The sequence below is a fragment of the Arvicanthis niloticus genome, chromosome 7 (genome assembly GCF_011762505.2).
Source record: "Arvicanthis niloticus isolate mArvNil1 chromosome 7, mArvNil1.pat.X, whole genome shotgun sequence".
NCBI classification, from domain to species: Eukaryota; Metazoa; Chordata; class Mammalia; order Rodentia; family Muridae; genus Arvicanthis; species Arvicanthis niloticus.
In genome coordinates, this window is record NC_047664.1 from 11,434,219 (window position 1) to 11,460,775 (window position 26,557).

Here is a 26,557-nt window from a genome sequence, read left to right on the forward strand (position 1 = left end):
AACAGCCAACGCAAGTCACGTCGAACTACAGATCCCACAATACAACGGGGGAAGGACGTGCCTTTCCAAAGCCTGAAACTCGACTCCTGAAGGAGTGGACACTAAAATGGACGCTGGGATTTGTAGTCAAATGTTCCACGTTGAGCCGGAACTTACACCCACCCACCCCCAACCCGGTGCCACTTCTTACGGTCCAAACATCCGATTCCACGTCAATAGAAGGCACTTGGGTTGCACGTTTTAGAACTTTTTCACCTACGGGCATATGCTGGAAAAACTTGCAGGCTTCCTAGCCTCTGACAGACATTTAGACAACGTTTACTGAGTTTCTGTAGGTCTTAGAACCTAGCAGCCAGGACGCCACATTCACCCGACTTCACAGAATTTAAAATTTTATTGTGCTACTTTATTCTGGAGCTCAGAAGTGAAGTACGTCTTCGGCAAAGACATGGAGGTAAAAGGGAAGGGGTGCAACTTTATTACAGTAAGAAATTGCAAATCCTGTGTATGTTGTTTATTTATTTAGTTTGTATTCCACCGAGTCCAGTTTATGCTGGAATATTGCTTCATCTCTTGGACTTGATTTTGAAGAAATAATCATAATTGCAGTGGGTTGATGAATACACCTGTCGTGACATGTTCAGAAGACAGCATTTCAAAGCACTCTTTCCCATCCTTAGGACTCTTACATTTTCTCCACCCCATCTTCTTTAATGTTCCCGGAGCTGGGGTCTGGGGAGTGGATATAGAGGTTCCATTTAGGGTTGAGCACTCAGTCACCTATTCTCGGCAGGTTTTGTAAATAATGGAATCCACCTCTAGGTGGAGTCGGTCCTTGTCTCCTCCCTTATAGATGAATCTAGAGGAATAGTTAGGGACTTGGCTAAGGGAACATCCCTAGGAAGGTGGAGTCAGTTTAAGATAATGTAATTTTCCATCCCAGAATTTAGGATGGCATTCCCTAGAAGCTACCATGAGGTGTTTAGGCAGACACAGGTAATTTTGTTTTCTAGCCAGAGCCCCAAAATGCGTTTACACTCCCTAACTAATGCTTTGAGCTTCCTTGTTCTCCGAAGTTACCCTTCCGGTCGTGTTCCATACCTGCTCCTCTGCTCCATTCTCTTCCTCCTGGCAGTTTTAGGTTTTACAACTTGCCAGTCCTAGTTTTCCTAGTTCTTGAGGTTCCGCTTGTGTCCAAATTTAAATTATTTTATTAATGAGACTACGAACCCTGGGAGGAAGCTTCTATTTCTTCAGTATGGTAAGATGGCTCTTCGGGGACTCCCCGAGATCTCTTACCTACCTTTTAATTCCTTTCTTTAAGACTTATTTACTTTTATTTCTCTGTGTGTGTGCCTGTGTAAGTTTATGTGCCACCATGAAGTGTGAGGGTACCCCGAAAAGGCCAGAAGGCGTTGGATCACCTGCACCTGGAGTTACAGGTGATTTTGAGCCATTCACATAGATTCTGGGAACCTAAACTGGAGCCCCTGGAGCCCCTGCAAGAGCAATAAGTATTCTTGGCAGCCAAGCCATCTCTCCAGCTCCCTGTCTCTTAATTCCTTAATCAGCAAAGAACAGGAGCCTGTTCCTCCACCCCAGACAGCATCCCTTTGACCAGTTAACTCCGAATTAACCGCTGCCCACTGTAGAAGCTTCTCTGATGAAGGTTGAAAGCAGCACTAATCTCTGTGTATAAACAGATATTTAGAAAGCAGTTTAACAACATCCACTTAGTAAAACAACAGTCATGGGCTTCCTGCATGGGGACTATCACCTCCTATTTCTTCCATAGGGCCATAAACTTTTGACAAGGTTGGAGCAGGTCTTAGAGCCAATGAGAAAGCAGTTGATTTTCCCCATAACTTACATGCTGCTTGCATCCTTGGGCACATGTTGCCTACATCCTAAATGTATTAAAATGTATTAGAACAGCCCCCCTTCTGTGTATGTCTTTATTTGTACACTATTAACTACCTATAGTGTAAGTATTCAATGGATGACAATACGTCAGTAGTTTTCTTTGTTTTTAAAGGAGATTCTAGAATTCAGGTCTTTCAAGGAAAAAAACTTCTCCCAATGGTACCTTTAAAAATAGGTTTTAAATGGAAAAAAAAAGTGATTTGAATTCTACAGATTGGGGCTTGGAAAGATGGCTCAGTGGGTAAGAGCACTGACTGCTCTTCCAGAGAACCTGGGTTCAATTCCCAGCACCCACATGGTAGCTTTCAACTGTCTGTGACTCCAGTACCAGGGGATCTGATACCTTCATACAGCCATACATTGCCAGTGCACATAAAACAACAATGAGTTCTAAACATCAGTTTTCAGATGAAGAATAATTTTACACAGTTTTGGGACTAGTCAATTTCATTGAAAGGGTTGAATGTTTAAGGTAGACTGGCCAGTTAACACATGTTTTCTGTTATTCCAACAAGTTAACGAAGTAGTAAAAGTTAACAAAATAAATATTTATGAGGATAAATTCAATACCTACTTTATTGAAGCACTGTTTGCCTCATAGTGACAAGCCTGTTTTATTAAAGCACAGCGTCAACTCACCACTGCTTATATGTATTTTCGATGGACTCCATCATAACCAGTAGCCTTCATCGCTGGTTTTTATTATCAACATGTATTTACTGGGTCATAATTTCCCAAGGGCCAGAACTTCTAATCTATGCTACTTAGTAACCCAGTGGACCTCTGCCAAAAGCAGACAAAGACAGTTCCTCTGTTTGGAAGGCAGACTGGCTTGAACTGTTAAGTTTGACTAAAACTTAATCATTTTGGTTACTTTAAAAGCTGCCCTTTAATGAGCACTATATGACTTATTAGGCTTCTTATCTTGTGTTCCCTAATGATGGTTTCTGATTTCCATTTGTTATATGGGCTGCCTAGCATATAAGTAAACAAGGAGATAGCTCAAGGTTGGCGGAAGCCTAAGGGAATTTGACTGTCTTGTAGGTTTCTTTAACAGTGGAGCGAAAGGAAGGATCAGAGCTTTGGTAGATTCAGGGGCCAAGAAAACCGCCTTCAGTCCTCAGGATTCAGAAGCAGATGACAAAAGGAAAAGACACGCTGACGAGCGGGGATGACTTGATCTTATTTGTAAAGCCAGCTCTCATGTAGCTCCCCTTGGCTCTTCTGCTTCCACTTTCTCCATAGGGAGGGGCTGCAGGTGTGCATCACTATCTTTGTCAAGCATGACTGGGAAGAGTTAAGCTCAAAAAAAAAAGATACTTAGTATAAAGAGTTTGATATATTGGTCAACATAGTGTTATTTAGAAAGGCGTGGGTCTCCAGACCAGCAGCGTCTGCCCCAGGAACTTCTGGTGTGGGGCCTAACAATTTGTCTTTACTAGCTTTTTGGAGTACCACCCTGTAGAACGATAGAGTCCAGAGGCCAGGTGGTAATTTTTTTTTTTTTCAAAATGCTTCAGAGATGTGTTAAGATGTGTTAAGGTGAAGTCCACAATATTATTTATGTATTTACTTATTTACTTACTTACTTACTTACTTATTTTGGGGAGGTTTGAGACATGGTCTCATTACATAGTTCTGGCTGTCCTAGAAACTCACTATGTAGACCAGGCTGTCCCAGACCTCACATAGATCCACCTGCCTCTGCCACCCAAGTGCTGTGATTAAAGGTGCACACCACCACTCAGGTTTTACAATATAATTTATGATGTGTGTTTGTTCCAGTGCTTCTCTGCCTTCCTAATACAGTTCCTCATGTTGTGTAATTACCACCCTTAAAATTATTGTTGCTGCTACTCCATAACTGTAATTTTGCTACTATTATGAATCGTACTGTAAACATCTGTGTTTTCTGATGGTCTCAGGCCATGTTTGAATCCTCAAAGGGGTTAGCCACGGATTGAGAACCTCTGCAAACAGTGTTCCTACCACTGCATAGAAAGGAGTGTTACATTTTCTTGGTTTCCCACGTGGAAAGCTGTCCATTCAGTCTTTCAAACTTAAGTTGAATAATGCTGAAATTATTTTTCTCTGTGGTTAAATACAGACACCAAAATGTGTGGTTTTAAAACATTGTGTCTGCAGTTCAATCGCATTGATTTACATTCAAGCAGGAAACGTTTTTAAAGAGCTTCCCTTATTTGAGTATACTGGGGTCAACCAGCCTGGTAGTGGCATGTCTGCAACTCCTGAGTGGGCTCAGTGCAGCCCAGGAGCTCAGCGCTGCCCTCTACCGAGCATCCGGGAGATGGCCGTGGTGCAGGGCCGCGTGAGGCCAGCGAGGGGAGCTGCAGGGCAGCTTTTCCAGGGAAAGCGGCTGGTCGTCCCCACTAGAAGCCACTCCGCCTTTTGTTTGTTTTGCTGCCGGAGGCCGCGGAGCGGCGGGTTCCTGCTGGATGCCACGCGCTGCTGGGTGTGGATTTGCCGGGTTCGCCCGCTCGGATCTCACTGCCCTTGCCTGCCGGGCCCGCTCGGGTGCACGCGCCGCCGGGCTGCGATCGCCGCCAGTAAGTGGGGCTGGGGCTGGAGGGCTGCACCGCGACCTGTCGCTGGGTGCTGGGCGGTACCGGCTGACCCGAGCGAACTCACGGCCAAGAAGGCTAGGGACTGCGGCTTCTCGGTGGACCGGCGGCGGTCCTGTGGGTCTCCTTTACCAAGAAAACTCCCGAGCCCCGGGCTCTTGATGGGTGTGTTTACCCTTCAGTCTGAAGAAGCGGAGCACCCTGGCCGACTTGAAACCTCTTGCGGGTGGGTTTGCGGGTGGGTTTGCGAGTGAGGTGGGTGCTGACGACTCGGGATTATCATTCGCCTAACTAGGCCCTTGTCAGTCCCACCCAGGTCTGAGCAACACACTTGCTCGCAACCATTTTACTCCAGGTTTCCTTTTACTCCGATTTCTTTCTTTCCACGCCAACCAGATGTTTGGAGGAGGATGTTGAAAGATTTTGTTTTTCAGAACAACGTTTATGTTTTATTGTTAACCTTTTAAAAGTTTGACACTAGCATTTATGGCTTGTACAGGAAGTAAAATTAATGCATCTTTCTGCAGAGGAATGTATTCATTTTCACTAAGGAATAGCTTTTACTAAGTCTGAGGAGATTCCACCCTGGATTTTGCCCACCTGACTGATCTCTGAGCTATCAACACTATTTTTTGTTTGTTTGTTTTATAATTTTGAACCCAGCACTCTTTGTAATGAGAGGAGTTTGATGGTTAACAGTTTTCATTTCACCCATTTCCTGGTGAGTCAGGGGCTTTGGGGTGTGTCTCAATAATAATGACTGGTGCTTTTGCTTCATATGAAATTTTAAAGCGCTTTAAATCAGTGTAGTCGACATATAAATTATTTGCAAGATCTGTGCCTTGACTCTATGCATAACTGTTACAGTGGCTAATGTATGCTTAAATATGCACATCTGAAGTAGTTCCTGAACAATTTGGTAGATTCTTTAAGGCCCCCCTAAGAACCTAGACTTGGAGAACACTGTAAGTCAGAGTAGAACCCAGGACAGTGTTGGGAGTTTTTAATTTAAAGTGACATCCCGTGTAGCCCCTGCCTCCAAGGTTCCAGTGGCCCCCACAGTCTTCTGATCTTTCCTTTCTGCATTGCCTTAGCCCTTTCTTCAGTCACACTGGTAACTGAGTGGGAAGAGGGCGGCTTCAGTTCTTAATGAGACCAACCAGTTTCCCATAATGGAGGAGTGTGCTGTAGGGTCCATGAAGCCTGCCTTAGCAGGCATCCTTGCCAAGGGAGCTGAGCGTTTATACTAGTCACAAAGAAATCATTTCTCCTACTGAAATTTCCTCCCTATGTGCCATGCACAGTCGTTGACAGGATAAGGAGTTGGCCATCAGGAAAATGGAGCCTTCTTTGCTGACTGTTCACTCACTCTCTCAGAGCCCTTCTCATAGGCTCCCTGTTCTGTTCTCGTTTTCCCTCACAGCTTTCTAAGGTTCCCAATAAAGGTGGGGATTGTTTCAATTTTCAAGCATTTGGATTATCTATAGCCATTTCCCCTTCGTCCTTTGTATCAGTGAGTCACCAAGACCTTTGAAATGAGTTTCATATTGACTCTTCCTTCTGCATCTGATTTAGTTCTTGCCCTTCCCTTCCTGCAGCCTGGGATACTTAGAGCCACCTTGTCGCCAGCCTCCCAGTGAGCCCTTTTGGCATGTTTGCCCTCTCTGTCCTCTTCATCTGTTGCCTGGCTAAATTTTTCACACAGTCACTTTTTGTTCTATCTCCTGGCCTTGGGACCTTTAGTTCATCTATTATGTCAGTTCCACACTAATCCGTCTGACTCTTCAAGGCTATTTATAATGGATCTCATCCTTCACACCTAAATTCTTTGCACTCAGAGTCTTATTGTAGGGGTCAGATTCCTTCCCCCAGATGTCACGATCATCTCACTCTCTTTAGAACCTCTCTTCAGCCTCCACATTCCCCTGTGCTAACAGTACTCATCTCTGGGGGAGGAAATCCTTTTGTGCGTTTGTAAGTACATTCACACGTGTGTGCAGGTGCATGCGCTTGCGTGTGTACATGCGTATGGCTAGAGGTCCACACTGGCTGTCTTCCTCAGTTACTGTCATACATTCGGCTCTGTTAGATGACAAGTGAGACTGTGCCTCGCTCGCTCGCTCGCTCGCTTCAGCTTGTGTGTGGGTGCTGGGGATTTAACTCGGGTCCTGAGGCTTGCACAGCCGATGCTTTGTCAACTCCCAAGGCCCGTGAATCTTTCTGTCGTTACTCATTTCTCTTCTTTTTCCTAAAAGTCTTGAAATGTTTGTTCGCCAGCCTGTCCTTATACTGTTCTCTAATTGGCTTAGGCTATTTTAAGTCTCTTGAGGCCAAGAACTGTATTTTATGGATGGCAATATGTCTTTCTGGTTTCAGAGTGAGGCAGAACTGTGGTTGGCGTTACTCTTTAGTCACATGGCTGTGTCAACAGTGTTACTGTCCTCTTCGAGCCAGTTGTCATGTGAAGTTGGTCTACAGTGCCTGCTTAGTAATGGCCAACCAAGGTGTGCTACTGATTCATTTTGTGGGACCTTGTCAAGTTAAAGATATACCTACCCAATGCATTCATATGCTTATGAAAGATATATGACCATGTATTTTTATCTGTATTTATTTGGTTTGGTTTTTGAGACTGGTGGTTTGAATGAAAATGACCCCCATAGGCTCATAGGCAGTGGCACTATTAGGAGGTGTGGTCTTGTCGGAGTGAGTGTGGCCTTGATGGAGTGAGTGTGGCCTTGATGGAGGGAGTGTGTCCCTGAGAGCAGGCTTTGAGGTTTCAGAAGCTCAAGCCAGGCCAGTATCACTCTTTCTGCTGTAGAACTCTGAGTTACCAGTCCAGCACCATGTGCTTCCCACCATGATTATAATAGTCTAAACCTCTGAACTATAAGCAAGCCCCAGTTAAGTGTTTCCTTTATAAGAGTTGCTGTGATCATGGTGTCTCTTCACAGCAATGAAACCCTAACCAAGACAGAGGCTTGCTCTGCAGCCGGGGCTGGCTATGGACTTATGGTGATCTTCCTGCCTCAGCCTCCCAAGTGTTGGGATTGAAAGTGTGAACCGTTACTCCTAGCTTTGACTCTGTGCATCTATGCAAGACTACTTACCTGGTTTCTGGACAGAATTCTGGGTATAGTGACCATTGTAGTTTCATCTCTGTTGTTGTGACAGAACACATTGACCAAACGCAATTTAGGGAAGGAGGGGTTTATTCTATCTTACAGTTTATATTCCATCATGGAGGGGAGTCAGGCAGGAACTTGAAGCAAAAACCATGCAGGAATGCTGCTTGCTGGCTGGCTTATAACTTATACTTTAGCTTTCTTACGTATCACCTGCTCAGGATATGGTGCCACGTACAGTGGACTGTGTCTTCCTACATCAACAATTCAGACAATCCCCCACAGACCAATCTAGGCAATTCTTCAGTTGAAACTACCATCTAGGTGACTCTGGGCTGTGTCAGGGTGACTGTGAAAGCTAACTAGGGCAGTTTCTGTGCACGCTGATGTATAAATTGAGGACCAGTATCTCATTTGACTGTCCATTCTTCATTAGCATTCTTTGAAGGCCATAGCATTTTTTTTTTACAATTAAATGTAATTAGTTAGTTAATTTTTGAGGTGAGGTCTCATTGTGTAGCCCTGAAACTTGCTATGAGCCAGCCTGGCCTTGAATTCACAGAGATCTACCTGCCTCTGCCTGCCAAGTACTGAGATTAAATTCATGCACTCCCACACCTGGCTCTATGGTATTCTTTTTTTTTTTTTTTTTTTTTTAAAGTCAGGATCTTGGTAGTTCGGGCTGCTCTCATACTCAAGGTAGCATTGCCATAGCCTCCTGAGTGTTGGTATTTCAGGTGTAAGATACCACACCTAACCTGAGCATGACATCCAGAAAAAGGCCTGTCACTAGAGTGTCGACTCTGACCATGGACTTTAGTGTTTATAGACGGTGTGGTTGCCTAAGAAGTGCACAGTGGTATGTGCTGAATGAACTAGACACGTTATTCTGAGATAATAGTGAGACTATGTCCTAACTCATGCCAGTGCATACCTTTGGACTACAGCTCAACTTCCTTATCAAAATACACGCGTTCTGGCCGGGTGTGGTGGCTCACACCTATAATATCAACATTCAAGAAGCTGGGGCATGTGGATTAGTGTGTTTGCGATCAACCTAGAGTACATAATAAGTTCCAGGCCAGCCTGGGCTAGAGTGAGATATACCCCCAACAACCCCTTATCAACCCCCCCCCCCCAACTCATTTTATAAAAAGACTTTGGCAGAGCAAATTGCATTAAAATCTCAGGAAAATATTGTGGGAAGAGAAAAATGCTGCTACCTTTACTTGAAGCCCAGAAAGCAAAAGAAGCAGGTCAGACTGGTCAGAGATGGTAGGTAACTCTTTGTGCTTTGGTACTTTCTCTGCTTACCCCGAGCTGCCGGTCAGTGAGAGGAGCGTCGCCCTATTCGACAGTGCAGGGAAATATTCAGCCCAAGCTGAACCCTTGCAATCCTGTTTCCTTATGAAGTTACTGATGTGTCTCTCAGAATTTGAAAGGTGAACTCTTCATAGGAAGTGTAATTCATGGACTCACTGTACATTGTGTGTTGTTCTGTGAAATTAAGTGTGGGTTCAGGATTAGGAAAATATTCATGAGCCTTTTACCAAGGTTTGTGGGAGCATTTGATGCACCTTCGTAGATGAAAGGCTGTTTGCAGTTTCACATTTAAAAGTATGCCACTCTGGAGATGATAAAGATTTGATGCTGCAAAGGTATGGTGTTGGATGATCTTCAAGTTTACATACAGAAAGAAGACTTTCCGCTTTCCTTGTGTTACTCCCAAAGATGGGAAGAGAAAGACCACCAACCCAAATCACCATGGCCAAATTAATTTAATTGAAGCAAACTTTCTTTATTCATGAACTGCCTACCCCTGAGGTGGGATTTGAGAGGTTCGCATTGGACGTGACAAAATAAGGACTTTTATAGCTCAGGGAAGGGCCTTTTCCAAATGGAGGTTTTGACAAACAAACGGGTAGGGTTACAGAAGCAGCACCTAGCAAAGTGGTCATCATAACAGGTGGTCATAACCTCCTAAAACAAAGGTAGGGTGGCAAGGTGGGAATAATAACTTTTGAAATAAGGACATGGTAGATGATTCCTGGAACAGGCAGTACAGAACGATTTGTAATTAAGGTTGCAGGTGGGGCATAGCTCAATGATTGAGAAAAATATTTCATCATAAACAGGAATGGACCTAGTTGTCTTTTGTAAGATGACTTTCAAGCCCAAGATGGAGGCAGGCTGGTCCATCACTTGCTGTTATACTTGGAATTGAGATCCACCTGAGCATAGCATTTAAATCTATACTAGTTAGCATTCGGGTATATATTTTCATACTTTAAATATTTTCCTATATTTCTAGCTTGTCATTCTCAGTTTTTAAGATGGAATGGCCATGGTAGTGCTTCATATTTTGTTCAATTCTTTCCCTATGGTAGAGGACATAAGTTTATCAGAGAATGATTTCAGATGACACCGAAGGAAAAGAAAACAAGACCTATCGAGAGATGTGTGTTTTTCAAAATAATTGCAAACATTTTAGAAGGACCCATATTTTTGTGGCCAAGTCCTAACATGGTTGACCAGTTCTACCAGAAGGAGGCTGGGAAGAATGGTGATGGAAGTAGCTCATTGATACAGGGAAATCACCTACAATCAGAATGATACCTCAGAGATCTGTAAAGTGCTCATCAACACACCTTTTTGATGGCTATTCTGTGTCCCTCTGACTGCCAGATTCTTAACGCTAGGAACACAGTTATGAGTGTGTTAAGACCTCTAGAGATAGAGTGTGGCCTTGCAAGACAAGTTCTATGGAGAGTGTTTCCATTTACACAGGGATTTCCTGTCTGGGGTTAGGAAACTATACCTGAGGACCAGGTTCTGGCCTCTGCCTGGTTTTCTGAATGAAGTTGCAGTGGGCTGCCATTTGTTTATTTGTTGTCTGCACCCCTTTCCTGTGACACTGTGGAGGCGAGCAATTGTTATGGAGATGTGTAGCCCCTGGAGCCTCAAGTGTGTACTGTTCCTTCTGCAGAAAACTGATCCCTGCTCTGTTTTTATTTTCATACTAAGCCACTGTTTTATCCTTAGTGCATTTTAGTGAAGCATGGTAAATTAAGTTACAACCACTCCTAAGTTAAATGTGTTGTAATTCCAATTTGACAAAGATTTAGAATTACCATGGAAACATACCACCATGTCTATGTTTCCTGAAAAACTTACCAGGGAAGACCCAACCTGGATGTGGGTGGTACCATCCCAAGGCTGCGGTCCCAGACCAATACAAATGAGAAAAGGTGCTGATCACTGTCTGCAGATGCCTTGTGACCAGCCGCCTCCCTCCATCACGAGGTTCCTACTGTGATAGCTGCACCTTAAAACTGAGTCTAAAGGAACACTTCGTTCTTTATGTATTTCTTTAGTTGCTTTAGTGAGGTTTTATCTCAGCAATGAAAATAAAATCACTAATATCAGGGTTAAGATCATGAAACAGTTCCTGGGGTGGAGAAGAAGGCCCAGCAGATAATTGATTTCCTCCTTTCTTGTGCCTCCAGTGTAATGGCTGAAGGCATATTTAATGCACTCCTTTGTCATGGTACAGACAAACCAAGTTCTATCTAAAGAAGGTTCTTCGGGTCTCAGAACTGCTATTCCTAATTCAGGAAAATGTAGCCATCTAAGAGACAAAATGCTCGTAAGGTTTGCTTGCTAAAGCGTATACAGGGGAAGAATCCCCCAGAGAGGGAAATATAAACGACATTTGCTGTTTTTAGGCAGCTTATAAAGAAATCCACAGTATTAAGTTACTCTCGTAAGTTTGTTACACATTTGAACTAGGATACAGAAAGTAATTAGAAACCTGTAATTTTCAGAAGTGCTGTGAGAAGGGTGTCAGGAGCTTGCATATAAGCAAAAGCACATAAGCAGACTCACATGATAAGCAAAAGATCTTAGAAAACCACCGAGGCCAAGGTCAGACGCTCTCCCTGGGAGTCTGGAAAGTCTGAGCGGCTTTGGTCAACCACAGCAGAGAAATCCCTAGTTTGCACCTAAGTGTGTGTGTGTGCGCGTGCGCGCGTGTGCGCATATATCACACACACACACACACACACACACACACACACACACACACACACACGTATTTGTGACATTGATTCCTTAACCATCAAGGTTCTAAAATAAAGAATGGACTGCAGTTCCACTGTCACTGGCCTGTTTTCTAGGCTGTGAATGAACAGGGTGCCTGACGGCAGTCCCTGGTCATAAGCAAATGTCCTGTGAAGCTGAGGAGAAGGATCTGGGGCAGGGCACAGGAAGGTCCAGTGTCACCTCACTAGGAAAGCAGTAACATTCATTTCAAACATTTGCCGGAACTCTTTGAAAGAAAGCCTTTTTCTGTTTAGACAGAGCATTGCTCAAACACCAAAGGCTCCTCGAACAGCATGGAGGGCCTCTCTGAGACTGGAGGCCTAAGAGGCCTGCAGCTCCAACAGCTCTGTGCTGTTCACTCTTCTGCTTCTTCAGAACTTCAGACTGCTTCCGGAGAACTCAAACGAGCCCCTGATCTTTGTTTTGTCCTTGAAGAAAGATGCACTGAGAGGTTTCTGTACCCAAAGAGGTACAGAAAATAAATAGCGAGGTCTAAATTTCACATTTGGGCCAGCCTTTGAGCACCTGCTATGTGCAAAAAGGCACAAAGAACAGAGAGGTGTGGGCTGCATCCCTGCAGAGAACTGTCCCCTGGGTCACTCACCGTGTAGCAGAGGGGCTGCACAGGTGAGGACAGGCTGTGATGATGTCATGAGCAGGGATCCTTAGCTGTGTCTATCCATGGGACAGAACAGGAGGGCTAAAACACATTTGTGAGTTGACCTAGGAAAGACGGGGCAGTTCTCAACTGGGAGCCTTCCCCCAACAAATTACTGTAGTCAGATACCTTGTAACAAAGGCACAAGTAATGAATGCAATACCCATCTGTATTATGCAGCACAAGTGTACACTCACAAACATGGATAACCTCACAACTGTAGAAAAAGATAATAGTTGGCCTTTTGACCAAATTGTAAGGAAACCAACAATCCGAAGCTGCTCTCTGTTGTTAGACTGAAGCCCCAGGGAATCATGGGTAAATGTGATGATAGAGAGGAGCAAGAAACTTGAATTGGAACCTGAACTCCATAGGGTTAGATACTAAGTAGTTTTGTGGTTACTTTTGGTTGTTTTGAAACAGAGTCTCATGTATTTCAGGTTAGTACCCAACTCCTGTGGCCAAGGATGACCTGGAATGTCAGATCTTCCTGCGTCACATTAGTAGTAACAGGATTACAGGCAAGTGCCAGGGTGCTCCGTTTACGAGGTACTGGGGACTGAAGCCAAGCTTGGAAAGCACTCTACCGATGGAAACTCTACATTCCTAGCCCCCATACAGGGATCTTAAAGGCCCAAGGGAAAACTGCACATAAAAATACTCTGAGGCGAAGAGAAGCCTCTGTTTTGGCCAGCTAGTTCTCCAGACATCTCTGAGTCAAAATTTACCAGAGTACATTTTTAGTATATATTTTTTAATTTTTAGTATATTTTTTATGTATGTGAGTACTCTTTGCTGTCTTTAGACACACCAGAAGAGGGCATCAGATCCCATTACAGATGGTTGTGAGCCACCATGTGGTTGCTGGGAATTGGATTCAGGACCTTTGGAAGAACAGTCAGTTCACTTAACCACTGAGCCATCTCTCCAGCCCACTTTGAATATTTCTTATGGTGGCTTTATGTTGTATTTATAGCATGCGTTCTTTCAAAATGGAAACACATGGTGGAAGCAAGCACAGAGTGAACCTCAGGCAAGTACACAGTAACCTGTTCTACATGTCTGTGACTGTAGCCTGCTCAGTCTGTATGACTGTTTGGCTTAGAAATAAAGCGGCCCATGGCTGAAGGCTTGGTTCCCTGCTGGTGGATACAACCATTGGAGCTGGTGGGATCCTGAGGGCTTTGACCTAACCAGTGAATTTTTGATTTCACAACAGCATTGACAGCAGAGGTGATGGGAACCTCTGGGGTGTAGGACAGTGAAAGGACAGCATGGTTTCTGGTCAAGTACCAGTTAAAGATGGCCAGAGACCCAGCAGGTTGGAGACCCCACAGGTTTCCCTGCAAGGGACAGCATGCATTTTGCCATGCTCCCAGACTCCAGGCTCCTGACAGGAGGCCAAAGACCTCCATCAATGTCTTTCAGGCATGTAGGACATGCCCCTACACAGGTAGAGGTTGTGACTACAGGCCCTGAAGCCTCAAGACAGATCTCCATATTAATGAGATACCTAAAGGCCAGGGAGCATAGCTGATTAAGCATTCCTTCCTAGACCCCCCTCCTTGCAAAAGGTATTTAACCTCAGGCCTGTCCTGAGAATACTGGGGTATAGTTTCATCCATTTTCCGCCATGGCAATAAACATTTTAAGACCATGGACTATCTTTCTTCTTTGGGATCCACCGTGGGGAACTGTGGAGAAGGTTTTCAACTACCAAGCCGCCACCTAATCTTTCACCAACAATTTCTCTACATTACAGCCATGGAAACGCAGGGAGCCCCACACTGGGGGTTGGTCCTAGTTGGAGGACATAGATCACTGAGGGTGTGTCCTCTAGGATGTATCTTGTCCCAAGCCCATTGTGTCTCTGTCTACGTTCTGTCAGCCATGAGCACAGCTTTGCTCTCAATGAGCGTGTTCATCCTCTGGTTGAAGGATACAGGCAGAGGATAATTACAAATGTATCCCAACATAAATCATAAACTTAAAACATTAGGAGATATTTTAATGTTGTGTTTGTTTGTTTGTTTTTGTGACATGATTGTGTGCGTTTGTTGGGTGTGAGCTTCATAAACACTGTTGTTTCACAGCGTCAGAGGTTGGACAAGCCTGATAACGCATCTTTCTTTTTTTTTTTTTTTTTTGTCACAGTGTTCTGTTTTTCCACAGTCCAAAAACAACCAAGCCAGCCAACCATGGGTTGAAACATCTGAAACTATGAACTAAATAAAATATATCATTTCCCCTCTGAAGGTGTTTGTGCCAAACATTGTTCCCCAGTACATATGCTGATAATGAAAGACAGTGTATTACCTTCCTGTCAGTATGACCTTCACCTGCTGTATCTGGGTTGCTTTTAGCTTTTCTTGATAGAATAATATCGAGGACATTTATTAGATCATCCAGCAAAAAACCAAGGCAGATATATGGCAGACAGGGCTGAGCCTACATCTTTCAGTTTATCCTAACAGATGAGACTCTTATCTTTGTAAATGTCTCCCAGTTACAGAGGACTCCATGTGTTCTAACTAGTGCAGGCTTATACAGCCATGCTCAAGACAGAAACTCAGGCTGCTTCCCTGTCACCCGTCTTACTGCTCTGAACAGCCCTCCTCTGCCCTCACCCACTCACATCCCTTGCCGTATCGTCTGCTAGTGCCGTAGCTGTATCTCTAAATAGTTTTTAGTAGGAAGTACTATATCTTTGCTGGACTCTAATTTATGCCTAGGACTAGAGCAGGATGCATCAAGGGCTGAATCTGCTGGTTTGGAATTAAATCAGGGTCTGTAAGCTAATGCTGCCGTAGAGTGGGCTTGATGGCACCAGCAGAGCATCCTTTCTTCTTATCACTGTCCATCATCTGTCGTGTCCCAGAGCAACAGACCATCCATTCTCTGGCTTCAACTTAGGACATGAGTCTATCATATTTGGACCACAAAAAAAATAACTGAACAATACTGATCTCAGGCATATTTTACCTCTTCTTGCTTGAGTATGCATAGAGTTGATTTTTGGTTGACTTCCTGCCTGGTGCTAACTTGACTAACCCCACTTTCTTTTAAATAATGTATTTTTATTTTATGCACATTGACATGTTTCTGCCTGCATGTATGTCTGTGTGAGGTTGTCAGATCTTGGGAGTTGCAGACAGTTGTGAGTTGTGGTTGCTGGGAACTGAACCAGGGTCCTCTGGAAGAACAGTTAGGGCTCTTAACCACTGAGCCATCTCTCCAGCCCCCTCCCTACTTTATTTTTTTCAATGTGGAAAATAATTGTGGAGAAAGAAATGGCTCCCAGAGTTGAGTGGTCCTAATCTCAGGAGCTATTCATAGTGAAACTAATCTTTTCTCTAATATCACTTTGCATACTTAGAAGAGCTCCCCAGCCTCCTTCCTCTCCAGCATTCTGTGCTCTCATCAAAAGCCCTCACCATGTTCTTTAATGTCTCTTTAAAGTTTGGCATCTAGACATGAAGAGCGGCTCAGCTTGGTCTGAGCCTAGTATTGCCATGTTGCACAGCCCAGTGAACGCCATTCCTGTTGTGTTTTCTGTGAATGAAATGCCATGAAATCTGGAAGTACCTCCACTTGGTCTAAGCATTATGTTTCTAAGTAAGGCTCTGCTAACGTACGCCTTGAGGAAGGTGGAACTTGGAGAGCTATTTGTAATTGCCTAGTAAGTATGCTGGGGGTTCAGTAGTTGTTCTGTTTTAGGGATGGTTTTGCTGGGTTTGGTTGGTTGGTTGGTTGGTTGGTTAGTTGGTTAGTTGGTTGGCTTGCAATTCTGTAAAAATCAAACCCAGGCCTTGTGCAAGTAGGCACATGCTGTAGCACTGAGGTACATCATTAGGTGAGAGGTGTTCTGTATAGTTTTCATTCAGTACCCCAGGTAGTAAACTTGTAAAAAAAAAAAAAAAAAAAAATCTTTTTCCATTGCCCAAATGACATAATCACACATTCCATATCCCAACCTGTGTCTGCCCCTGTTTCTGATGAAGTCAGGTCAACTGCCTTTGTCTGGGCCTCCATCATAAGTCCCTCAGCTGTGACAGTAGCCCCTGCTAATTTCTCTGCCTTTGCTGTTTCTTCTCTAACAACTATTCAGTCTCCAGAGGATTCTTCCTCTTCTGTTTCTCTGCAAGACTCTGGAGGTTTCTCTCTGCAGGATAAAGATTAAAACTCTTATATGATATACAAATGGGCCCCACTCTGAGGTGCTGTTTGCCTCCACAGCCCTTCCCTCCCATGTACCCCAGTCCTCCCTGGAGAGCTTTCCATGATCCAAGCTGGTTCCCACTCAGCCTGCCTCGTAGGAGTGGCCATGTATCAGGATGTTAGAGGCTCCCCAGGTAATTCTGAAGTTTAGCCAGCAGGTCCATAGGCTTTCTTTCCTTCTAAACACAGCAAAGGATTATGCCTACCAAGCTTTTGTATGTGTGTAGTTTTCTCTACATGTAATCTCTTTCTCCCACTTCTGTGTAATAGTCTTGTTTATCCTTCAGCATCCTGGGACTGCCTCATCTCAGAAGCTTGTCACCTCTTCTCACTCCCAGAGTTGACTGCTCTCTGCCATGTTCTCTGTCTTAGCAGATACCGCATTTTCCTTATGTGTGTCAACTGCGAGTTATTTCAAGGGAAAATACTTTCCTTACACTTAATGAACCCCACAAGCTTACATGTTTAGCCTCTCGGCAAAGTGACTAGAATTATACCTGACATCAGCACGTGAAGAAGCAAGCACTAGTCTGACCTGCTGGAAATCACTGAGTAATCACTTGACATACAGCACACAAAGCTGCTGCCGTGACTCAGTGACAGTCAGATCTTGCCTAAATAGTTGATTTTCCTTTCCTGATAATAATGACAAATTGTAACAAGGGGGAATTGTTAGGAAAATTGTGTGTTAAGTGATTCAGTACATCTTAATTTCAGTAAAGTGCTTCATTCATAAGTAGTTTTCTTAATAATCCAGGAAAGCGTTGTTACAATTATCCAATTTAAGTGGAGAAGGAAAGAGTGGTGCATTAGCTGCGAAGCAAAGGCTTTTATTAACTAATTGCTAGGATAAGGCCATGGCAAGAAGGAAAGCGGGGCGCCCACACACCACTGTAATATAATCGTTATTAAGCTTTAGTCAACACAATTCATCAAGGAGGTGGAAGAGTGTGAGAGGATCCAGACGTGAGTGCCGGAGATAATGAGGATGGAAGCTGGGTCCTGTGAGGAGCTGTGCAGTTAGGCTGCAGTGAGCTGAGTGACAGTTGATTATTAACTTTATGTCTATCCACACTTTCATGACACTAAACATGTCGAGATTAGCTCAAATAGCAATATGCAAGGTTGGTTAGACAGGAAGAAAAATATCTAATGAACTAGAAAAAGAATGCAGCCTGGTCATAGCAGATCCCTAATTTTAAAAGCAACAGCTTATCACTATCTAAGGAGCAGAACTGATGTAACCAAAACAAACAAACAAACAAAACAAAACAAATAAATGTCTGCTTATGGGGCTGGTACGATGTCTCAACAGCTAAAGGCTTTTGCAACACAACCCTGGTGACCTGACTTTGATCCCTAGAGCCCACATAAAGATGGAAGAATAGAACTGACTCCACAAAGTTGTCCTCTGACCCCACACTCATGCCACGCCCCCACCCATGTCATGCCCTTTCAAGTACATAACACACACAAAGACACAAAATAATAATAAAATTTAAAAACAAATAATGTAGTTCATTAGGTGATTCTTGACAAATCATAGTTCCGGTCAGTTGTTTTGGTTAGTTGGTTGGTTTCTGGAAGATGACCTACTGTGGTGGCTTGGGAGTCTTAAGACACTACAAAAGAAATTGTACATGGAATGTACACACATTGTAAACTCGATCAGGGTGAATGTGGTGAAGAGGTCAGATTCAACACTGCTGCAGGCTCCTGGGCAGCGGCCAGATGCTCTTCATGTCAGGTTGAAGCAGGTCCTGGCTGCAAACAGTCCATGATCATGCATGGAAGAACCCTGTTGAGTGATGGAGTTCTGGGAAGGTCCCATTAAGTAAATGCACACTTGTATTTTTTAAATGAAGGTAAACTGTTCAGTGTGATTTATGTGCCTTTTAAAAAGACCCACTCCCTCTACTATTTTGAGTAGAAGCTTTTAAACTTTTAAGCTGTAGTGATGCCAGATTTGCAGACAGGCTGCAGGAATACTCTGTCCCTACCTCCACTTGCTCAGACCAACATAGCTTGCTGCAGAAGGTTGGCTGCCTTCAGATTGCTCACAGATGGCCTTCACATGGCGGGAGCCTACCCTTTGAATCTCACTTCTAACCCAGTCACCTCTTTCTAGGCTTGATTTCCAAATACAGTCATCTTGGTAGTTAAAATGTGTAGTTAGGAATGGGAGTGGGGTGAGGGACACAGCTCAGGACACAGCACACCCCCTGCCCTGATTTTCCCCATTAACACTTTTTCCTATTTGCCTCAGACCTGCATATGCATGCACACACACAGACTCCTGACGGTGCTCAACTTTACAGTGGCTCGATTACAGTGTTTCAACTTTAGGCTGGGCCCCAAAGTGACATGCATTCCATCCAAACTATACTTTGAATTCTCAGTTTGATCTTTCCCCAGCCTTGGGTTATGTGGTACCATCCTCTCTTGGTGTTGAGTAGTGACAGCAAGCCACAGCTCCTCAGGCCCGCCATCCCGTCAGGGGGTGAATAGCCGATCTTATAGAGGGCATTGCTAGCATTATACTGTGTTTTTGTTTACACCCATCGTGGCTACAAAAACCACACAGCTGTGTGGATAGATGCTGTTTAATCCTTGATAAAGTGATCCAGCTGTGTTTTGAATGTGGGAAGGTGGTCTAAGCTGAGGGGTGGCATCTGGAATACCAAATACATTTTCAACTCACATCTTCAACTTCTAGTGGCTTTATCAGGACATAACTCTATACACAGCTTAAATCATATTATCCTTGTCCTTTATCACTAGATCTTTCTGGGTGTATTTTTCCAGTAACACAAGTACTATTACTGAGCCACAACATAGGCATCAAATTCAATAAATTTAAGACATATACAATATTTGTTTAATTTGCTTCCATTTATCTGGTATCCATTGCCTGGATAATGACTTTTTTTAGGTGTTTGTTTGTTTGTTTGTTTGTTTGTTTGTTTTGAGACAGGGTTTCTCTGTGTAGCCCTGGCTGTCCTGGAACTCACTCTGTAGACCAGGCTGGCCTTGAACTCAGAAATCCGCCTGCCTCTGCCTCCCAAGTGCTGGGATTCAAGGCGTGCGCCACCACTGCCCGGCGGATAATGACTTTTTATATAGCATTTCTTTCTTTCTTCATTTTTTTTTACCTCATAGAATCCAGTCATAGCCTATACTTAGAAACATGGGATCTGGCAGCTGAGAGGATATCGGCTCAGTGTAGTAAAGTGTTGGCTGTGCAAGCGTGAAGACTTGCGTTTAGATCCATATAAAAGCCTGGGCATACATAAAGCTGAGTCCCAGTGCTATGGAGGGGAGAGCTGCAGAGACAAACGGATCCTGGGGGCTCACTGCTTAGTCAGTCTAGCCAAAACACTGGGCTCCGGGCTTAGTGAGAGACCCTGTCTCAAAGAAGGTAGAGAGCGATAGAAGATGAAAGCCCAAGTTGATCTCTGGTCTTCATATGTGCATGTGCAGGTCAGTACATCTGTGCTCATATGAACACACCACACACGCATCTGCACACACATGCACACAAATACAAGCACATACATGTACACACCACACAAACATACGTCTACATACCACACACAAACACACACATGCACACACATACACATACCACATAAATACAAATGAACACATCATACACACGTGCACACCACACACATCCACACCACATACATATGTACACACATACACACATACATACACCACACAAACACACATGCACACAATGCACACACATAGATACACACAAACACATGCACACACACACATGCACACACATGCACACACACATAGATACACACACAGACACACACGCACACGCGCGCACACACACACACACATGCACACACATGCACACACATGCACACACATGCACACCACACACATAGATACACACACAGACACACACGCACACGCGCGCACACACACACACACATGCACACACATGCACACACATGCACACCACACACATAGATACACACACACACACACACACACACACACACACACAAAGGTATCTGAGGTCCTCCAGAACAACGTTGCTCGATGCTTTAGGTTACTCACTCTCCCTCCTCAGTCCCAAATTAAACCCTATGCTTTCATCACTGCTCCTGTGTTGCAGGTATTCCTTTTTGTCATACAAGATACCCAGCTTTCCTTCATGACTCAGTTTCTTTTTTTTCTTTTTCTTTCTTTCTTCCTTCCTTCCTTTCTTTCTCTCTCTTTCTTTTTTTTTTGTTTTTTTTTTTTGTTTTTTTTGTTTTTTTGTTTTTTGTTTTTTTGTTTTTTTGTTTTTTTGTTTTTTTGTTTTTTTGTTTTTTTGTTTTTCGAGACAGAGTTTCTCTGTATAGCCCTGGCTGTCCTGAAACTCACTCTGTAGACCAGGCTGGCCTCGAACTCAGAAATCCGCCTGCCTCTGCCTCCCAAGTGCTGGGATTAAAGGCGTGCGCCACTACCACCCGGTGTGACTCAGTTTCTTTAAAGACCTTTCTTATTGCCTCCTGAGCACAATTGGAATTGACCCAACTGGAAGGCAAGCCAACTAACCCCACCCTCATTCCCTCCAAACACCTGGTACCCTGTGCCTACTTGAAATGCCACCTCCCTCATTCCTAACATGGCTAAGCCCTCCTTTGAAAGAAAGGCCTATATTTATAAATATGTATTAATATTTATGTGCTTTATGAATATTTATGATCGGCAGTAGAATACATCACTGTAGAGAGTAGCACAAAGAAGTTGTGGGTAATCTGATTCTGAAGGTCAAGAAGACACCACGTGCACTTCCAGGGGGAAGGAATGAGCTGAGCATGAGGAGGCTGAGCTTGGCCCTGTCACTCTCTCAGTTGTATGATAGAGAGTAGGGAAGCCAGGATTGCTGGCCTAGTTCTCTGGGGTACTCAAGTCATGCACAGCTTTCACAAGAACATGGCCTAGGCTTATTTGTTATTGTTGCCTTTCAGTTTAGAGCTTAGACACAGATGGTTTACAAGCAAGAGTGTAATGTTAGAAACGGCACCTAACAACTCCATCTAAATAACCATAGAGCCGTTGAATGTGACAATGTTACAACTGAACCACAGACTGTGGTTGCATTTAATCAAGTCTTCACCGCAGTCCTTTTCTAAGGCTCCCGTCTTGCATCTCTGGTCGAATTTAGTTGTGGTAGCTCCTTAGTTGCTGCTAACCTGACAGTTTCTCTGTCTGCTCGTCTTTTATGATGCTGGTGATACTTTTGAATAATACTGGCCAGTTGTTCATAGAAAATAGTGCACCCCTCCTTTGGGTTCTGTGTGCGGTTTCCTGGTGATTGGGCTTCCTCCAATTCTGTGTGTTTAAGAGAATACTGAATTCCCTGTGTATACCAGACTGGCTTCTAACTCACAGAGATCCACCTGGTTCTCACTCTTTACTGTGCCCTGTGCCGCTACCAGGGCATTTGGGTTTTTGTTGTTGTTGTTGTTGTTTCCTGGATTTCTTCCCTAGAAGTTAACCAATATACTTTAAGATTATGCAAATGTCCTGTTTCACCCATCCACTGCTTTTTCATGTCAGTGGGCCTTGCTTCCTGCAAGTCCTACTGTAGCATTTACATTAACAGTCCATTCCTTCTTTCCCTCTTTCATTTACATTTATTGACTGGAATTCATTTGGAAGGGGGAGCTGCGCAGTCAAAAGTTATGTGCAGAAAATCACATTGTTCAATCATTTTCTATCATTCGAATCTTTATTAGTTTAGCAGTCACACTGTAACGTTAGTCTTTTTATTCTTTTTATTATGTTATGAATGTTTGCCCGAGAACATTGCAGCCACATGGATTACAAAGCTTCTTTATTATAGGTAGACTGAATGACTCTTAATTATATAAATTTTAAAAGTATCAAGGACTTATTATTTTTAAAAACAAATCCTACAACAATGGATAGTAGCTACATATCATATGTGTAGGCCTTGAATGATTCATTCCTTGTCTGATCATCTAAAAGAAAAAAAACAAAACAAAACCAGAGCTGATGATACCTGGCTACAAATAGTCTATGATACGCATGTCAGTTTTCTTTCTGCAGTGTGATATGGCTTCCTCTGGCTTCTGTCTGTTTGTTTACACTGCTGATTGTAGCTGACGTGCAGAGAACACACTTAGCACGGCTGCTCTTAGTTCAGCAGCCCTCATACACCATATTACACAGCTTTTCCAGACAAGCCCTGAATTGGAGATCACTCATTGTATTGCTTTCCAAGCATGTTATCTCCAGCTTTATGAAGACACTGATTTGTATTTGAAAGAGAATATGTAGGCCAGGAGTTGACAGCTCCTTTTGTGAGGCCAGAGTATAAACACTCTATGCTATCCAGTACTCAGAAATACTCAGTCATGCTATTGTGGATAGAGATAACCAGCATGTGTAAACATGCTTTATCCCAATAAAACTTTATTTAAACGAGTAAATGGCAGTCTGGTGGTTTCAGTTCAGCGAGCATTGTTTTAGACTGCAAAAACACACAAATTCAAAATGATCGCTAGCATCTGTCCTAACCATCCATGCTTTCCCGCAGGCAGAAGACTGATCTTTGAAAATATGTATTTGGGCGACAATCACGTTCTGTTGAACACCTTGTGCTGGTGCTGCCATCGAAAAATCTGGTTACAGTCTGGGGAGGCCTGCTACCATTGCAGGACAGAACCACCTCGGCCCTGAGATGAGTGTCCCGACCGAGCAGGCGCACCATGAATAGATACACAACGATCAAGCAGCTTGGGGATGGGACCTACGGTTCTGTCCTGCTGGGGAGAAGCATTGAGTCTGGAGAATTGATTGCCATTAAAAAGTAAGTTTATACTTGACTCTTGCAAATTCACAGTCAGCTCTACCTATCAAGGTGATTCCAACTCTGTCCTGTCCGTTCCCTGTCTTTGAAATGTTTCTAAAGGGGAGTGAGTGGGAGGCATGAAGAAGAATCAGGCAATGATTCCAACATCATAAAGAAGCCATGAGACTTCTGATAAGGGAGGGATGAAGTTAATAAACTTCATTTTCCAGGAGAGGAAATGTGTGATTTTCTGGTGTCTGCTGTCTTGTGTTCCCTTGTACTTAGTTCTTGTAGCCACGGTTCAGACCATTGCATTACTTACCTGTGGCTACATAGCAGTTAACTCTAGGCTTGTGGTTTAGAACAGCATGCATACATTGTATCTAGTTCTTGTAGCCACGGTTCAGACCATTGCATTACTTACCTGTGGCTACATAGCAGTTAACTCTAGGCTTGTGGTTTAGAACAGCATGCATACATTGTATCTCAGTTTCTATGGGCCAGCAAAATTTAGCTGAGTTATCTGGTCCAGGAGCTCTTCTGAGGCTGCAGTCCAAGTGTCGCTCAAAACTATCGTATTATTGACAGCTGGACAGGGAAAGGGTCTACTTCTAAGCTCACTCATGTAACTTTAGGTGGCATTTAGACCCTTAACATTGTTGAACTGAGGGCTTCATTGTCTGCTGATTATTGCCCAGCAGTAAATATCTTCATTGAGATATAGGCAGTAGGAAAGCAGTAAGAAGCTGAGAGATGGCTCAGAGGTTAAGAATGCCCACTACTCTTATAGAGGACTGGAGCTCAGTCACAGCTCCCAACAACCTATAACTCCAATTCCAAGGTGTTACAACTCTCTTCTGGCTTCTGTGGTCACCTGTACACACATGGCATACGTAGCACGCTGTCATCCATATATACACTAAATAAACAAATTGGTCGGTCAGTTGGTTGGTTGGTTGGTTGGTTGGTTGGTTGGTTGGTTGGTTTTGTTTGTTTTCAAGACAGGGTTTCTCTGTGTGGCCCTCTGGCTGTTCTGGAACTCATGTGTAAAGTAGGCTAGCCTTGAATCCAGAGCCTGCCTCTATCTCCTGAGTGCTGGGATTAAAGGCATGTACCACCACCACCTGGCATAATTTTTTTTTTTAAAGAAGGAAGTCTATCTTCCATCTATTTACTCTTTTTATATATCTTTTTATTCTTATGAACCAATCACTGAGGTGACTTTCTCTCAGAATGATATACCGTTACTAGCTAGATGCTAGTTATTGAAGGACGAAGGGTATACATGATTATAAATAGTGGAAGATAGTGGTCTTTGGCAACCATGTTAGTGTCTGCCTACCTGCCTGCCGGGCCACCTATGCCCTTCTGCCTTATTACCATCTCCACTAAGTCCTGGAACCATTTAAAAATCATTCCTTGAACTGAACCTACATCCAGTATACCATTCCATTTTATTCCCAATGTGTTTATTCTTTCTCATCTTTGTTTTGTTTTGTTTCTGTGAGACAGTCTTGCTGTGTAGTCTAGGCTGGCTTTGAATCCCCAGCCCTCTGCCTTGCCTCCCACGAACTGGGCTATAGGTCTGCAGTACTCCTTCTAACTCCATTTTCCCTGCCTCCAGACACCTCAGAACCTGAGTTCTCTTGACTTTGCCCCCACCTGTGCCTTACCTTCATCCATCTAGTCCTGTCAATTGTGCTAACTATCTATCTGGTCTACCTACTTCACTCCCACTAGCTCCTCACTTTCAACCTGCTGCCATTTGCCATCTGACTACCAGATCCTCTATAAGGCTCTTGGCTTCTAGTCATTTCACTGTCCATACCAAACTGAAAAGACAGTGACAGACGTTCTGTCTTCCTGCCTCTTTGTAGCCTTGTGCTGGATAGTTTTATGTCAACCTGACACAAGCTAAAGAAGGACACATCTGGGAAGAGGGAGCCTCAATTAAGACTCTTCCACAAGGTCAGCTTGTAGGCAGGCCTATAAGGCATTTTCTTAATGAATGCTTCATGAGAGAGGGCTAAGCCCTTTGTGGGTGGTACCATCCCTGGGCTGGCTGCTGGTGGTGCTGGGTTCTATAAGAAAGCAGTCTGAGTTAGCCAATATCAGACTTCCATGGCCTCTGTATCAGCTCCTGCCTCCAGGTTCTCACCCTGTTTGAGTTCCTGCCCTGACTTCCTTCAGTGAATGACTATGGATATGGAAGTATAAGTCAATAAACCCAGCTTGGTTTTGGTCATGGTGTTTCATCACAGCAATAGTAACCCTAGCTGAGACAAGCTCCTTGTCTCATCTAACTTCTGTGTCCACAGCAGAGCTGAGACCTGGTCTCTTGTCTTGGTCTCAGCTCAGTCATGTGTCTTATACTTAATTTTTCACCTTTCCCCTGGTTTTGCTACCCTTTGCCCTGGCTTCCTAGAATCACCTTCTAAATGAACTTCTTGCACCAAAGCCTGGGAGAGTCCAGCATGACATCACTTTTGTGCAGTGTCATCCTCTTAGCAACAAGCATCAGTTCTTACCACTGCCCTCTTGCCTCTTGGTTGCAGTCTTCACCCTTTTGGTATCTTGAACTTACTTAATACCTTTCTACCCTGATCTTGTGATAGGCCCTAATGCATATACCTAGCTACACTGAACCAGTTCTTCACTTCCATGGTGGTAGGGCTGAGGTAGCAGGCTGCAGAGGAGTAGACCAGCAGCTGAGAGTGTATGTCTCCAACCACAAACAGAAAACAGAGCCCACTCACTTCAAATGGGGTGAGTCTTTGAAACCTTGAAGCCCCACCCCCACTGCCCATTGACATACTTTCTCTAGCAAGGCCACACTTCCTAAGACTTCCTAAATAGCCACCTATTTGACCCCTGGGCATAGGCATCTCCTTCAATTACCGAAAGTAGTGAGATTTCGTATCTGGCATCTGCATTGAAATTAAAATATAGTTCCTATGGTGTACTAGCCAAGTTTCAAATGCTTAGTTTTTGAGTTTTTTAAAAATATATTTTTAAATTAATTCTTTGAAAATTTCATACATATGTACAGTGTATCTTGGTCATACCCACCCCTAACTCTCTCAGGGACTTTCGCTTCCACCTTCATCATCTCCCTCTCTTCCTC

At 43.8% G+C, this 26,557-nt stretch overlaps 2 protein-coding genes across 3 annotated transcripts in view; both read left to right on the plus strand.

Annotated features, from left to right (window-relative positions):
• Positions 1–3: 3 nt before the first annotated feature.
• LOC143443019 (uncharacterized) lies at positions 4–23,321 on the plus strand. 2 transcript variants are annotated; one of them, XM_076937928.1, is made up of 2 exons: positions 4–454; positions 23,179–23,321. In XM_076937928.1, exon 2 carries the CDS (start codon positions 23,202–23,204, stop codon positions 23,319–23,321), a length of 120 nt encoding a protein of 39 aa, XP_076794043.1. In that variant the 5' UTR covers positions 4–454; positions 23,179–23,201. The 2 variants fall into 2 exon arrangements, with proteins under 2 accessions (XP_076794043.1, XP_076794042.1); XM_076937927.1 differs by lacking the exon at positions 4–454 and adding an exon at positions 4,316–4,490.
• Positions 23,310–26,557, plus strand: part of Cilk1 (ciliogenesis associated kinase 1) — a 41,106-nt gene continuing 37,858 nt past the window's right edge. The window contains exon 1 of the mRNA XM_034509310.2: positions 23,310–23,451. Coding sequence (XP_034365201.1) covers positions 23,351–23,451 — 101 coding nt within the window. The 5' untranslated portion in view covers positions 23,310–23,350. The remainder of the gene's footprint in view (positions 23,452–26,557) is intronic.

Coding starts and splice junctions, on each gene's coding strand:
- LOC143443019 (XM_076937928.1), top strand. CDS start 23,202: ATGTATTTGGGCGACAATCACGTTCTGTTGAACACCTTGTGCTGGTGC.